Here is a 15032-nt window from a genome sequence, read left to right on the forward strand (position 1 = left end):
CTAGATCAGTTTCACGTATTCCCCCAGCACGGTCCCCACTAATCATGTGCCAGCTCCAGAACACTTCGGCGGCTGTGATCTGGAAGGGTTCTGGGTACATCCTAAGTTGAGCCATGGTGGGTTCTAGATTGAGCCACTGTGGGTTCTAGATCAGTATGCAAATGGTCCCCGCTAATCAGGTGCCAGCTCCAGAACATTTCCGCGGCTCTGATCCGGAAGGGTTATGGGGTGTTCTAGATTTATTTGGGGTGGGTTCTAGATTGGTTCACTGTCTCTGTCTTCTGGTCGCAGCTCCAGCCGGCTCTGGACCAGCTCTGGCATCAGCCTGGCGCCAGCCGCTCCAGAACCCGCTCCAGAATGCCCCGCTGGGTTCTAGCCATGCTCCGGGCCGGTTCCGGGTCCCCCCCATCCTCGGTGGCTCACCTCCCAGGATGAGGCGGGTGCCCTCTCCGAAGAGGTACTGGTTGGCGTACCAGACGGCGCAGAAGTAGGTGCCGGCGTCGGCGGGTTTGACGTTGCCGATGGTGAGGCTGAAGGTGTTGGTGTCACGCTCCAGGCTGGCGATGAAGCGCTCCGAGATGCCGACCCCGTACGCGGGCTTGCTGTCCCCGGCCCGGTGACTCAGCAGGAAGATGGGGCCCTGCCCGGGGGGCTGGTGGTACCAGGACAGGACGTGGGCGGTGATGTCGCTCCCCGACATCTGGCAGTGGAGCCGCGGGATCTTCTCATCCACCACGTGGGACGGAGACGGCTGGGTCAGCCGGGGCGGCCCGGCCAGGGCCCCTGCGGGGGGAGTGGAGAGGGGTGAGGGGGTGGGCTGGGCCCTTGGGGGCTTGGAGCTCACACTCACACAGACCCCGACACCGGTGCACACAGCCACACACGAGTGGGGGTTGGGAGCCAGGACTCCTGGGTTCTCTCCCTGGCTCGGAGTCGGGCGGGGGGCTGGGAGCCAGGACTCCTGGGTTCTCTCCCTGGCTCGGGGTGGGGCGGGGGGCTGGGAGCCAGGACTCCTGGGTTCTCTCCCTGGCTCGGAGTGGGGCGGGGGGCTGGGAGCCAGGACTCCTGGGTTCTCTCCCTGGCTCGGGGTGGGGCGGGGGGCTGGGAGCCAGGACTCCTGGGTTCTCTCCCTGGCTCGGGGTGGGGCGGGGGGCTGGGAGCCAGGACTCCTGGGTTCTCTCCCTGGCTCGGGGTGGGGCGGGGGGCTGGGAGCCAGGACTCCTGGGTTCTCTCCCTGGCTCGGGGTGGGGCGGGGGGCTGGGAGCCAGGACTCCTGGGTTCTCTCCCTGGCTCGGGGTGGGGCGGGGGGCTGGGAGCCAGGACTCCTGGGTTCTATTCCAGCCCCGGCAGGACTGTGGGAAATGCCGTGACCCCAGTTCTCGTGGCCGGGGATCCGGCCTCCGGGTGTTGCTTTCGGGGCAGTTTGCTGCGGCCCTGCCCCGGCGCAGTCCTGGTGGGGGACCGAGGTGCCGTTCCACAGGGCACCTGGTCGGGGCTGCTAAGCAAGTTCACTGTGTGGCCACCTAACCCCCCCCCACACCACATCGCCTCCCCGGGAACCTACATCCGCTGAGTCAGCACCTTCACAAACCCCACTAGAGTCCAGCCAACCACGGGGGCTGGGGGAAATTTTGGGGGTCACAGACCCAACAGCCCTGTCCCCTCCACAGATCACAGACAGAGGTGGGTAGATATTGCCTCTGTTACCCAGCATCTGTTCCTGTGTCCCCCTAGCCGTCCGTCCGTCCAGCCCCAGGTACCCCCCATCCACCCGTCCATCCATTCATCCATCCCTATGTACCCCCGTCTGTCCGTCCAGCCAGCCCTGTGTCCCCCCATCTGTCCGTCTGTCCCTATGTACCCCATCTGTCCATGCATCCATCCATCCATCTCTGTGTCCCCTCTAGTCATCCGTCCATCTGTCCATCCATCCATCCAGCCCTATGTACCCCCATCCATCTGTCCATCCATCCAGCCCTATGTACCCCCATCCACCCGTCTGTCCATCCATCCATCCATCCAGCCCTATGTACCCCCATCCGTCTGTCCATCCATCCATCCATCCATCCATCCATCCATCCATCCAGCCCTATGTACCCCCATCCATCTGTCCATCCATTCATCCATCCAGCCCTATGTACCCCCGTCCACCGTCCATCCATTCATCCATCCAGCCCTATGTACCCCCATCCATCTGTCCATCCATTCATCCATCCAGCCCTATGTACCCCCGTCCACCGTCCATCCATTCATCCATCCAGCCCTATGTACCCCATCCATCTGTCCATCCATCCAGCCCTATGTACCCCCATCCACCCGTCCATCCATCCATCCGTCTGTCCATCCATCCATCCATCCAGCCCTATGTACCCCCATCCGTCTGTCCATCCATCCATCCAGCCAGCCAGCCCTATGTATCCCCGTCCACCCGTCCATCCATTCATCCATCCCTATGTACCCCCGTCTGTCTGTCCATCCAGCCCTGTGTCCCCCCATCCGTCCGTCTGTCCCTATGTACCCCTGTCCGTCCATGCATCCATCCATCTTTGTGTCCCCTCTAGCCATCCGTCCATCTGTCCATCCATCCATCCAGCCCTATGTACCCCCATCCATCTGTCCATCCATCCAGCTTTATGTACCCCCGTCCACCCGTCCATCCATCCATCCGTCTGTCCATCCATCCATCCAGCCAGCCCTATGTACCCTCGTCCACCTGTCCATCCATTCATCCATCCCTATGTACTCCCGTCTGTCTGTCCATCCAGCCCTGTGTCCCCCCATCCGTCCGTCTGTCCCTATGTACCCCCGTCCGTCCATGCATCCATCCATCTGGCTCTGTGTCCCCTCTAGCCATCCGTCAGTCTGTCCATCCATCCATCCAGCCAGCCAGCCCTATGTACCCCATCCATCTGTCCATCCATCCAGCCCTATGTGCCCCCTTCCACCCGTCCATCCATTCATCCGTCCATCTGTCCCTGTGTCCCCCCAGCCGTCCAGCTGTCCAGCCTATGTACCCCCCGTCCACTCGTCCATCCATTCATCTGTCCATCCATCCCTGTGTCCCCTCTAGCCATCCGTCCATCTGTCCCTGTGTCCCCCCAGCCGTCCAGCTGTCCAGCCTATGTACCCCCCGTCCACTCGTCCATCCATTCATCTGTCCATCCATCCCTGTGTCCCCTCTAGCCATCCGTCCATCTGTCCGTCCATGCATCCATCCAGCCCTATGTCCCCCCATCCTTCCGTCCATCTGTCCATCCCTATGTACCCCCGTCCGTCCATCCATCCATCCAGCCCTATGTTCCCCCATCCATCCATCTGTCCCTATGTACCTCTGTCCGTCCGTCCATCCATCCATCCCTGTATCCCCTCTAGCCATTCGTCCATCTGTCCCTATGTACCCCATCCATCTGTCCATCCATCCATCTATCCAGACCTATGTCTCCCCATCCATCCATCTTTCCGTCCGTCCATCGCCATGCATCCCCCCCATCCATCCATCCCCATAATGCACCCATCCATCTATGGCTCGCCATTTCCCTGTTGGGGCAGGCCAACTCCATTTCTCCCATTCAAGTGCTCTCCATCCCTGGGGTGTCTCCTCCCCAAACCCCGATTCCCCGGATTGGGGCTCCCCACCCCCCGGGCTGCATGCCCCCCCTGCAGCGGACTCACCCGCGAAGTGGAGAACGAGGAGAAAAGGCCCCATTGGAGGCTCCATGGCGCCACGGTCCCCGGGTGATTCTGTCTCTGTGATGGCGCTATGGGACGGGACCCATTTCCTGACCCCCCCGGGGACGGGGTTGGGGGATGATGTCAGAGGCGGCAGCAGGGTGGACCCATTTCACACGCAGACTCACCTCCTTCCGGGTGCTTCTGCTGCATCCGTCACCTCTGGGCCATGCAGTCCTGGGTGAGGCTCCGGGAAGGGGAAACTGAGGCATGGCAAGCTGCTGGAAGTGGCACGGGGTCAGCTGGGAACAGGACCCAGGCATCCTGCGCCCCAGCCTAGGTGTGTCAGGATGAGGCCAGGCTGCTGACAGGCAGATCACAGCTGGGTAGAAGGACGGCACGGATGCACACTCAGACGGCTACACCCCACCATTCAATTGCCTGCAGCTGCATTGGGGTGACAGGCTCAGCAAGGTTGTCAGCATGTAAAAGAGACAAATTCCCTTCACACACACGTGCAAACATGCACACTCGTGCAAGGAGATTAACATGTGCAAACACACTCGTGCAAGCAGATTCACACACACAGAGCCACCCATCACACGGACCCTCACACGCTCAGACTCCCCCCCCCCCCAAACTGCCTGGCACCCATCACGCTTGCATGATAAGACCCAGGTGTGATCAGAGAGACCAATTCCCCCCTTCCCCCCAACAGCCTGGGAGTGTGTAACCCCCGGCCCCAGGACCACAACTCCCCCAGCCCACTGCTGTCTGGTTCTGATCTGGGGAGGGGAAGACTGAGGGGGCTGGGGCTGGGGGTCTGATCTGGGGGAGGGGAGGATACCAGGCTGGCAGGCCCATGGGGCTGATCTGGAGGGGAGCAGGAGTGGAAAGCTGCCTTTGTCCTCTCCACAACACTTAAGCCCCCAGAGAGATCTGGACCCCAAATATCCCCTCCCTGCACCCACACACCCGGCGGCCCTTTGCCAGTGGCTGAGCCCAGTACTGCCGTGTCCCCCCCCAGCTCACTGGAGAAGGGTCGGGGCCGAGGCTAACCCGATCACCAGCTTCCTCGCCTGCCATTCACCCTTTGGCGTGCGATGGGGGCAGCTCATGGGGTCCCCCAGCCAGAGGATTTCACCCAGGCTACAGCCCAGTCGCTCGTGCTTGGCCGGTGCCTCTCGCCCAGGAAGGGGATGGACATGGCACCGTGGGCCTCACGGGCTGCCCTGCCAGCGGGGTGCCATGTGCACCATTAAATGGGGGGACGGCCCCGAAGCCCCGTCGGCGGGATGAGCGGCTGCTGTTTGGGATAGCGGCTGCTCCCGCCTGTTTCCAGCCGGCCGAGCGTTCCCGGCCCGGTGTGTGTGGGGGGAGCTGCTGATCTGGTAGGGGCCGCTGGTGAGGGGGGGCAGCTGTGTCTTAGCAGCGCTAATGCACCAGTTACCACCTGGCTGCATCTCTGTGGTTTCCTCCTGGCCGGGGTTTGCTGTCTGCTCGGCGGGGACGGGGGGAGCTGGTAGGGGAAGGCGCGGGGGGCGGGAGGGGGAAGTGGTTGGTGGCCGGGGCCAGAGCACCTCGTTATCAGGAAACGAGCAAAGCTGAATCAACATAGATAAGGAGGCCGAAATGTCTCTGTCTCCCCCCGCACCTCTGTTGCTGTGTGTCACCCTCCAGGCCCCTCTCCCCTCACATTTCTCCCCCCACACTGTGCACCCAAAATCCCTACCCCAGGCCCTTCGGCCCTTCAACACCCCCAAGGCAATTCACCCTTCTCCCTCCCTATGGACGCCCCAGCCTTATTCACCTCACCCGCCACCTCCCCCTCCCCACTTCCCCCTCCCACACCTCAGCCCCCCTTGAGTGGAGATCCCAGCTGTTCATATCCGTTAGCCACTCAGGGCTTGTCTCTGGGCACCTGATTCACATGGGTTTAACCCCCATCCCTGAACCGGCAATCGCCCCATCTCACCCCCCCAGGACTGTGACAACGGCCAGTGCAGCCCATATCAGATCCCGTCCCCGATCAGAGCTACAGGCTTGTCTAGAACCACTGAGGCAGGGGGTTGCGGGTTGGGAGTGAGGGGCACAGGCAGGGCTGGGGGGGCAGGGCTGGGCTGGCAGGGGCTGCGGGTCAGGAGTGAGGGGCACCGGCAGGGCTTGGGGGGGCAGGGCTGGGCTGGCAGGGGCTGCGGGTCAGGAGTGAGGGGCACCCCAGCGGTGGGGACGCCGGGTCTGGAGTGCAAAGGGGGCGGGGGGGCCGGGCCGGCCTGGGGCACGGTGACCCCGCCCCAGAAGATAAGGCCCTGTGTGCATTGGCAGGGGCCCAGGGACAAGCCAGGTACAAACTCCCCCGCAGGGCCCAGTCCAAGCCCCCGAGTCCGGACGCAGCCGTGATGCAGCTCGGTGCCCTTCTCTGCCTGCTGCTGGCCCCGGGGGCCATGCTGGGGGGCCAGGCCAAGGTGCCCCCCTCCCGGCCTTACAACCAGGTCATTGTGGTGCCCAACGGGGCCCCGCGTGGGGTGTGGGGGCCTGTGGAGATGTGCCCTGAGGGCAGCTACGCCAATGGCTTCAATTCGAAGGTAGCAGCTCCCCCTCCCCACTTATACACCCCCCTTTATATCCCTCCCCCTCTGACCCTTATCCCCTGCCCCCCACCTGCCCCATATCCCCCTCCCCCAACATCCCCCTTATCTCTCGCCCCCACCAGTCCCCTTTTCCCCCCACCCCCCAACAGGCCCCTTATCCCTCCACCCCCCCAACAGCCCCTTATCTCCCTGCCCCCAATAGCCCCCCTATCTCCCACCCCCTTTTCCTCCTCCCATCCACCAACCCCCTCTCCCTGCCCCCTCTCTGACTCTCACCCCCCCACCTCACCCTGTCTCTGCCCCCCGCTCCCAGGGCAATGCGCCAGGGGAGGACAACACGGGGCTAAACGGGATCCGTCTGCACTGTTCCGACGGCACCACCATCCAGTCCAGCGTGGGAGCGTGAGTACTGGACGCCTGGGTCCCTCACGGCAGCCATGGGCCCACCCCACCTTGTGTCAGCCCCCAAGGGCTAGACCCCTTCTGAGCCCCCACCCAAGGACTCCGCCATATGGAGAGGGAGGGATGCATAGACAGATCGGGATGTGGGGATGGACGTGGGGTGAGGAAGGGATAGGTGGATGGAGGAGGGATGTATAGACAGATGGGGGTGTGGGTACCAACATGGGGGGAGAAAGGGGTGGGTGGATGGGGGTGGGATGTATAGACAGATGGGGGTGTGGGTACAGATATAGGGAGAGGAAGGGGTGGGTGGATGGGGGTGGGATGTATAGACAGATGGGAGTGTGGGTACGAACATGGGGGGAGAAAGGGGTGGGTGGATGGGGGAGGGATGTATAGACAGATGGGGGTGTGGGTACGAACATGGGGGGAGGAAGGGGTGGGTGGATGGGGGTGGGATGTATAGACAGATGGGGGTGTGGGTACGGACATGGGGGGAGGTAGGGGTGGGTGGATGGGGGTGGGATGTATAGACAGATGGGGGTGTGGGTACGGACATGGGGGGAGGAAGGGGTGGGTGGATGGGGGAGGGATGTATAGACAGATGGGGGTGTGGGGATGGACATGGGGGGAGGAAGGGGTGGGTGGATGAGGGAGGGATGTACAGACAGATGGGGGTGTGGGTACGGACATGGGGGGAGAAAGGGATGGGTGGATGGGGATGGGATGTATAGACAGATGGGGGTGTGGGTACAGATATGGGGGGAGGAAGGGGTGGGTGGATGGGGGTGGGATGTATAGACAGATGGGGGTGTGGGTACGGACATGGGGGGAGAAAGGGGTGGGTGGATGGGGGTGGGATGTATAGACAGATGGGGGTGTGGGTACGGACATGGGGGGAGAAAGGGGTGGGTGGATGGGGGTGGGATGTATAGACAGATGGGGGTGTGGGGATGGACATGGGGGGAGAAAGGGGTGGGTGGATGGGGGAGGGATGTATAGACAGATGGAGGTGTGGGGATGGACATGGGGGGGAGAAAGGGGTGGGTGGATGGGGGTGGGATGTATAGACAGATGGGGGTGTGGGGATGGACATGGGGGGAGGAAGGGGTGGGTGGATGGGGGTGGGATGTATAGACAGATGGGGATGTGGGGATGGACATGGGGTGAGAAAGGGGTGGGTGGATGAGGGAGGGATGTATAGACAGATGGGGGTGTGGGTACGGACATGGGGGGAGAAAGGGGTGGGTGGATGAGGGAGGGATGTATAGACAGATGGGGGTGTGGGTACGGACATGGGGGGAGGAAGGGGTGGGTGGATGGGGGAGGGATGTATAGACAGATGGGGGTGTGGGTACAAATATGGGGGGAGGAAGGGGTGGGTGGATGGGGGAGGGATGTATAGACAGATGGGGGTGTGGGTACGGACATGGGGGGGAGGAAGGGGTGGGTGGATGCGGGTGGGATGTATAGACAGATGGGGGTGTGGGGATGGACATGGGGGGAGAAAGGGGTGGGTGGATGGGGGAGGGATGTATAGACAGATGGAGGTGTGGGGATGGACATGGGGGGAGGAAGGGGTGGGTGGATGAGGGAGGGATGTATAGACAGATGGGGGTGTGGGGATGGACATGGGAGGAGGAAGGGGTGGGTGGATGGGGGTGGGATGTATAGACAGATGGGGGTGTGGGTACGAACATGGGGGGAGGAAGGGCTGGGTGGATGGGGGTGGGATGTATAGACAGATGGGAGTGTGGGTACGAACATGGGGGGAGAAAGGGGTGGGTGGATGGGGGTGGGATGTATAGACAGATGGGGGTGTGGGTACGGACATGGGGGGAGGAAGGGGTGGGTGGATGGGGGAGGGATGTATAGACAGATGGGGTGTGGGGATGGACATGGGGGGAGAAAGGGGTGGGTGGATGGGGGAGGGATGTATAGACAGATGGGGGTGTGGGTACGGACATGGGGGGAGGAAGGGGTGGGTGGATGGGGGAGGGATGTATAGACAGATGGGGTGTGGGGATGGACATGGGGGGAGAAAGGGGTGGGTGGATGGGGGAGGGATGTATAGACAGATGGGGGTGTGGGTACAGATATGGGAGGAGGAAGGGGTGGGTGGATGGGGGTGAGGGATGTATAGACAGATGGGGGTGTGGGGATGGACATGGGGGGAGGAAGGGGTGGGTGGATGGGGGAGGGATGTATAGACAGATGGGGGTGTGGGTGCGAACATGGGGGGAGGAAGGGGTGGGTGGATGGGGGAGGGATGTATAGACAGATGGAGGTGTGGGTACGAACATGGGGGGAGGAAGGGGTGGGTGGATGGGGGAGGGATGTATAGACAGATGGGGGTGTGGGGATGGACATGGGGGGAGGAAGGGGTGGGTGGATGGGGGAGGGATGTATAGACAGATGGGGGTGTGGGGATGGACATGGGGGGAGGAAGAGGTGGGTGGATGGGGGTGGGATGTATAGACAGATGGGGTGTGAGGGGGTAAAGGGTTCGGTGGGTAGTGGGGGTGGGTGGATGGAGGGTTAGTTGGGTAGAGCAGTGGGAAGGTGGGTGGAGGGACAGATGAACAGACAGGTGGGTAGGTGGGTGGATAGATGGACAGATGGGTGGGTGGGTGGATGGATGGATGGACGGGTGGAGGGATAGATGGATGGACGGGTGGAGGGGTGGATAGAGGGACGGATGGATGGATGGGTGGCTAGATGGATGGACAGGTGGAGGGGTGGATGGGGAGGTGGGTGGGTAGATGGATGGTCAGGTGGAGGGGTGGATGGACAGGTGGGTACGTGGGTGGAGGGATGGATGGACAGGTGGGTGGATAGATGGACAGATGGGTGGACAGGTGGGCGGAGGGACGAATAGACAGGTGGATAAGTGGGTGAATGGATGGACGGGTGGAGGGACAGACAGATGGACAGATGGGTGGGTGGGTGGATGGATGGATGGACAGGTGGGCGGGTGGAGGGATAGATGGACGGACGGGTGGAGGGATGGGTAGATGGGTGGAAGGACAAATGGACAGGTGGGTAGGTGGGTGGACGGGTGGGTGGGTGGAGGGACAGGTGGGTGGGTGGGTGAACACATGGATGGATGGGTGGGTGGATGGACCGTGGAGAGGTGGGTAGGTGGGTGGGTAGATGGACGGACGGTTGGGTGGAGGGCGGGATGGACAGACAGGTGGGCAAGTGGGTGGATGGGTCAGTAGGTGGGTGGATAGATGGGTGGATGAGTGGAGGGATGGATGGGTGGGTGGGTGGGTGGATGGAGAGATGGGTGGAGGGATGGATGGACAGGTGGAAGGACAGATGGACAAGTGGATAGGTGGGTGGGTAGGTAGGTGAGTGAATGGGTGGAAGGATGGGTTGACGGGTGGGTGGGTGGAGAGGCGGATGCACGGACGGGTGGAGGAACGGACAGACAGACTGGTAGGTGGGTGGAGGGACGGACGGACAGGTGGGTGGATGAATGGATGGACAGGTGGATGGGTGGGTGGAGAGACCAATGGACAGAGATGAACAGATGGGTGGATGGGTGGAGGGACAGATGGACGGGTGGGTAGGTGAGTGGATACATGGATGGATGGGTGGGTAGATGAGTGGAGGGATGGACGGACGGGAGGAGGGACAGATGGATGGGTGGACAGGTGGAAGGATGAGTAGATAAATGGACGGACGGGTGGACAGGTGGAAGGATGAGTAGATAAATGGACGGACGGGTGGACAGGTGGAGGGATGGATGGGTGGATGGGTGAGTAGATGGGTGGGTGGAGGGACGGACGGATGGGTAGGTGGATACATGGGTGGGTGGAGGGATGGACAGGGGGGCAGGCGGACAGGTGGGTGGACGGATAGGTGGAGGGACGGGTGGGTGGAGGGACAGGTGGAGGGATGGATGGATGGGTGGAGGGACGGACGGATGGGTAGGTGGGTAGATGGGTGGGTGGAGGGATGGACAGGGGGGCGGGCAGACAGGTGGGTGGACGGATAGGTGGAGGGACGGATGGGTGGATGGGTGGGTGGAGGGACAGGTGGAGGGATGGATGAATGGGTGGAGGGACGGACGGACAGACAGGCACCTCTAACCCCTTCCTCCCCCGGCTCAGGTGGGGCTGGTGGCAGAGGGCCCGGTACTGCCCCTGGGGCTACCTTCGCGCCTTCTCGCTGGGGGTGCAGCCGCGGCAGGACGCCAGGGACGACGTGGCCGCCACCAGCCTGCGCGTGGCCTGCTCCGACGGGGAGCTGCTGGCCGGCGACGCCGGGGACCGGGAGGGGCCCTGGAGCCACCCCTGCCTCTCTGGCTCCGTCTGTGGCCTCCAGACCCGGGTGGAGGAGCCGGGGGGCCAACGGGGGGCCAACACGGCCCTCAACGACTTCCGTTTCTTCTGCTGCCCGCCCTAGGGCCCCCCCGGGGGCACCTGCCCATTAAATCTGGCCCAGGGCCTCTTCCCAGCCGCCTCGTGTCTTTATTGGGGGCTGGGATTGTGGGGGGAGCCTGGCCTGGGGGTCTGGGGGGACAGGCCTAGTGCACCCTGGAGGAGTGGAGGCAGGTTCTGGGGGGATTCGGGGTTCATTGGGGTTCCTGTGTCATGGGGGGGGAAGGATTCGGGGTTGGTAGAGGGGAAGCCAGGCAGGGGAACCCGCTCAGACCCCTAGACCCTCTGCTGTCAATGCCCCAGTGTGGGGGGACCCCCACATCAGGCTGCCTCTCAGCCCGTCCTTTGGGGGGGCATCGTAGTCCCCCCCACTGCTCCTGCTGGCACCCTGGACCCAAGCACAGCTCCGTGCGGGGTGGGGAGCATCCGGCTGGGGTTCAACTGAGCAGCCTGCCTCAGTTTCCCAGAATGGCTCCCTTGTCTGACAGGACCCCTCCTTGTGGGGGCAGGCATGGGGAGGGGGGGTGCCGGGAGCCAGCTTGTTACCAAGCCAGAGGGCAAAATAATCCCCCCACCACCAATGCGTTCTCCCCCACCCCCCATGACATCTCATCCTCTGGCGCCCCATGCACCCCACTCCTGGGCTGTTCGTCCGCCCTCCAGCCCCCCAGGTTCCCCCTCCCCCGGGCCCCACCCCGCCCGCGACCCCCACATCTTCCCACACCTGGCTTCACGGGGTCCCCACGCACAGGCCAGCCCTGTGTCCACCCTGGCTGGGTTGGGGTCTCTCCCGGCCCACCCCTCCGGAGCTCCCCCCTTCTGGCCTCGCTAGGGAATTAACGGCTCCAACCCAGGTGCGGGTCCTAGGTCGTTCCCCGGGGTACGGACGGGGAGCGTGTAGCTCAGTCGCTCGCCTGGCACCATTTACACGTCCGGCTTAGCCAAACCCAGGGGCATTGGTAGCAGGAGATAAAGAAAAATTCAGAGGAGGGGGTGTCACGGACCCGCAGGTGCCCACACTCTGCGGTCCGTGGGGGGTGCCCCGTTCAGTGTGACAGCCCTTCTCGGGGGGCCACTCTCTCCCGGGGTCAGGCCCCTCCACCTCCCGGAGCCGCACCTCTCTCAGCCTCAGCACATCTGTTTCTGCCATGGCCCCCCCTACGGAGTCCCCTCGCTCTGGGCCCCCCCGGGGCCGCCACCCCCTGTTCTCTAGCCCGGAGCGACTCTCCGCCAGCGTAACACAGGAGGGGTTATCGAGCGATGAACCCAGCACAGGAAATTCTCAGGATCCCCAGGCCTGGTGCAGTTGTAAAGTTTTATGTTTGTATTTTATATCATGAGGGCAGGGGACTGGACTCGGTGACCTCTCGAGGTCCCTTCCAGTCCTAGATGTGGTACGTATGAAATGTATTGGGGTATACAGATCAAATATCATATATCCACAAACGGGCGAGGTATATGCACCCCCAGTCATGGAGGTGCTGGGCCATTAGCAGGAGGATTAGAGTCCGCTCCGACCCGTCTGTTGGGGGAATATACCCGCGGTCGTAGCGGGGTCGAGCCCAGATATTGGGGGCTTTGCATTCCCCACTCCATCTCTGTCAGGCAGAGCTGTTTTCAGTGGGTATAATGCAGGGCAGGCAACCTATGTCACGTGTCCCGATGGCGGCACACGAGCTGATTTTCAGTGGCACTGACACTGCCCGGGTCCTGGCCACCGGCTCTGCATTTTAATTTAATTTTAAACCAAGCTTCTTAAACATTTTAAAACCCTTATTTACTTGAACATACAACAATAGTTGAGTTCTCTGTTATGGACTTAGAGAAAGAGACGCTCTAAAAAAGTTCCAATGTTTTCCTGGCCCGTGAAGCCTGAGATGAGAGTGAATAAATGAAGGCTCGGCGCCTCGCTTCGGAAAGGTGGCCGACCCCTGAGATGGACGTTTGTGTCGCGTAAGTCCCAGCACGAGTGTGGACGTGGAAGAGTTGTGAAGATAAAGAGATTCAGAAAGAATCATGTTTGGGTGGGACTTTCTGTGGGACACCCAATGCTGAAGGATCACCCCACTTTCTGTGGGACACCCAACGCTGCTTGAAGTTTGGCAATGTAGTATTTTCGGCGAGCGGCGTTGTGGAGATTTCACCATTTTGAAAGCAATGTTTAAGGGAAGGGGCCAGGAGGGGTGGGGGCTAGTTAAGGATCCCACCCTCCTTGCTAAATTGGTAGTGGGACGAAACCTGTGTCCGTGAAAAGGGATGACGGTTTTACGAGGGACGCAGGGTTGGGCCCAGACAAGCAGGCAGGCAACTGATACAAAAAAATTGGAAAACAGGTTGGAAGCCCTGAGGGCAGAGTGTCAGGAGTAAGAAAAAAAATAAAACATAAGCACAGGCGTGGGGAATTCGGATCCCTGGGACAGTACTGGGAAGGGTGGAATCGGAGTGGACGAAGGCGTCATCCGGGGAGAGAAGCAAGGGATTTAAGGAGAGAGAGGGCGACGTTAGCTCTGCAGAGGCTGGAGGGAATGACGCAGTGAAACGTTGGACCTTAACTGGGTACAGATGTCATCGGCGTACAGCTGTGTAAAACTGAAGGCAACGTAAGGAATGTTAAAAACAAAAGAACACCAGCGAATAAATCGATTGTGTAAATCTGTGGAACGTTTCGGACCTAAGCCAACAACCCGATTTGTAAAACTCTTGTTCTGTAGATTGAAACCAAATGGGTTTTGTGTTCACATAACACCACTAGAATCCATCGGAATCTTCCCGTTCGAAGTTGCAAAACTGAAAAAACACATTTTGCCAGGCACAGGTAACGCGCGTTGTTTGGCATTGGGATTTAACGTGTAACCCGGAAGGTGCCTGAATGCTTTATACGTTGAATATCTTTTTCAAGCTGCAGCAGGGCAGTCAAATCGGGAGAAGGGGGAAAGATTCTGGAGCTGTCTTTTCAGTAACAAAATAGCAGTAGTAAAAGACAGTGGCTCTGTGTAATCCAAGGTCCCGTTGCTAAGGATTCATGCAAACTCTGTGAGCACAAAAAAACCAGTTATGCCTTACGGAAAAATCGATATGGCTGATGTTATCGGTGTTAAACTATGGCAGGAATGTGCCTGTCCCCTCCCAGAACACGGGCCACGTATGTTACAGAAGGGGAAAAAGAATTGTGAAAACCTGACAAACTTGGTCTGCTGCATAAAAGGGGGAAACTGAGGCACAGGCTCAAACACTAATGCTCAGTCAGGAACCGGGGTTCAAAGGACCTGGAGGCAAGGGTCAGTTGGTGCTACCTCAGGTTACACACCTGGGCCCGGTCGTGGGAGAAGAAGGGAGACAGGTAGGTCAGAGAAAGGTCAGGGCGCTACCGACACTCACTCTTTAAGGGTACTGCTAGGAGGATTCAGTTTTCTTAGCCCACCCGTTTATAAATATGCCAAAATCCCTCACCTATTGTGGAAACTGCTACAGAGAAAGGCAGGCCGGGAATGAGGAACAGAGCAGGACCTCGCTTTAACCCTGCCCGGCGTTCCCCTGCTGAATCCCGGCCTTTTGTTATTCCTTTGGCGGCTAATGACCTGGCCTCAGCTGCCGCGGGATTGGAAAATATTGAAAACGGGGACCGACATGAATGGCCAGAGGTCGCTCTGCAGCAAAGAATTGCCTTGGTAGAGGCACCCCCACTGTAAGAATCAGATCTCGTGGGCCAAGAAAAGCAGGTCCGGTTGAATGACGGGAGTCAGGGCCGGCGCCGGTGTTTTTGCCGCCCCAAGCGGCAAAAAAAAAGAAGAAGCCGAGATCATGATTGGCGGCAGCTCCACCGTGCTGCTTTCTTCTTAGGCAGCAATTCAGCGGCGGGTCCTTCCTGCCAAGCTGGTGCCCAGAGCCGGCCCTGATGGGAGAGCATGGTAGTACGAGGGAAAAGATGGGTAAAATACGCTGCTGTTAACTTAGCAGAGGAAGTCATTCAGGGACGACTTAG

At 60.7% G+C, this 15032-nt stretch overlaps 1 protein-coding gene across 1 annotated transcript; it reads left to right on the top strand.

The window, feature by feature from the left end:
• Window positions 1-709: 709 nt before the first annotated feature.
• Window positions 710-11126, top strand: VMO1 (vitelline membrane outer layer 1 homolog). The gene is made up of 4 exons (XM_050933572.1): window positions 710-755; window positions 5995-6254; window positions 6574-6662; window positions 10781-11126. The coding sequence occupies exons 2-4, from the start codon at window positions 6069-6071 to the stop codon at window positions 11073-11075; spliced, it is 570 nt and encodes a 189-aa protein (XP_050789529.1). The 5' UTR covers window positions 710-755; window positions 5995-6068; the 3' UTR covers window positions 11076-11126.
• Window positions 11127-15032: the final 3906 nt, after the last annotated feature.

This window comes from Gopherus flavomarginatus, chromosome 23, assembly GCF_025201925.1.
Source record: "Gopherus flavomarginatus isolate rGopFla2 chromosome 23, rGopFla2.mat.asm, whole genome shotgun sequence".
Taxonomy (NCBI): Eukaryota; Metazoa; Chordata; order Testudines; family Testudinidae; genus Gopherus; species Gopherus flavomarginatus.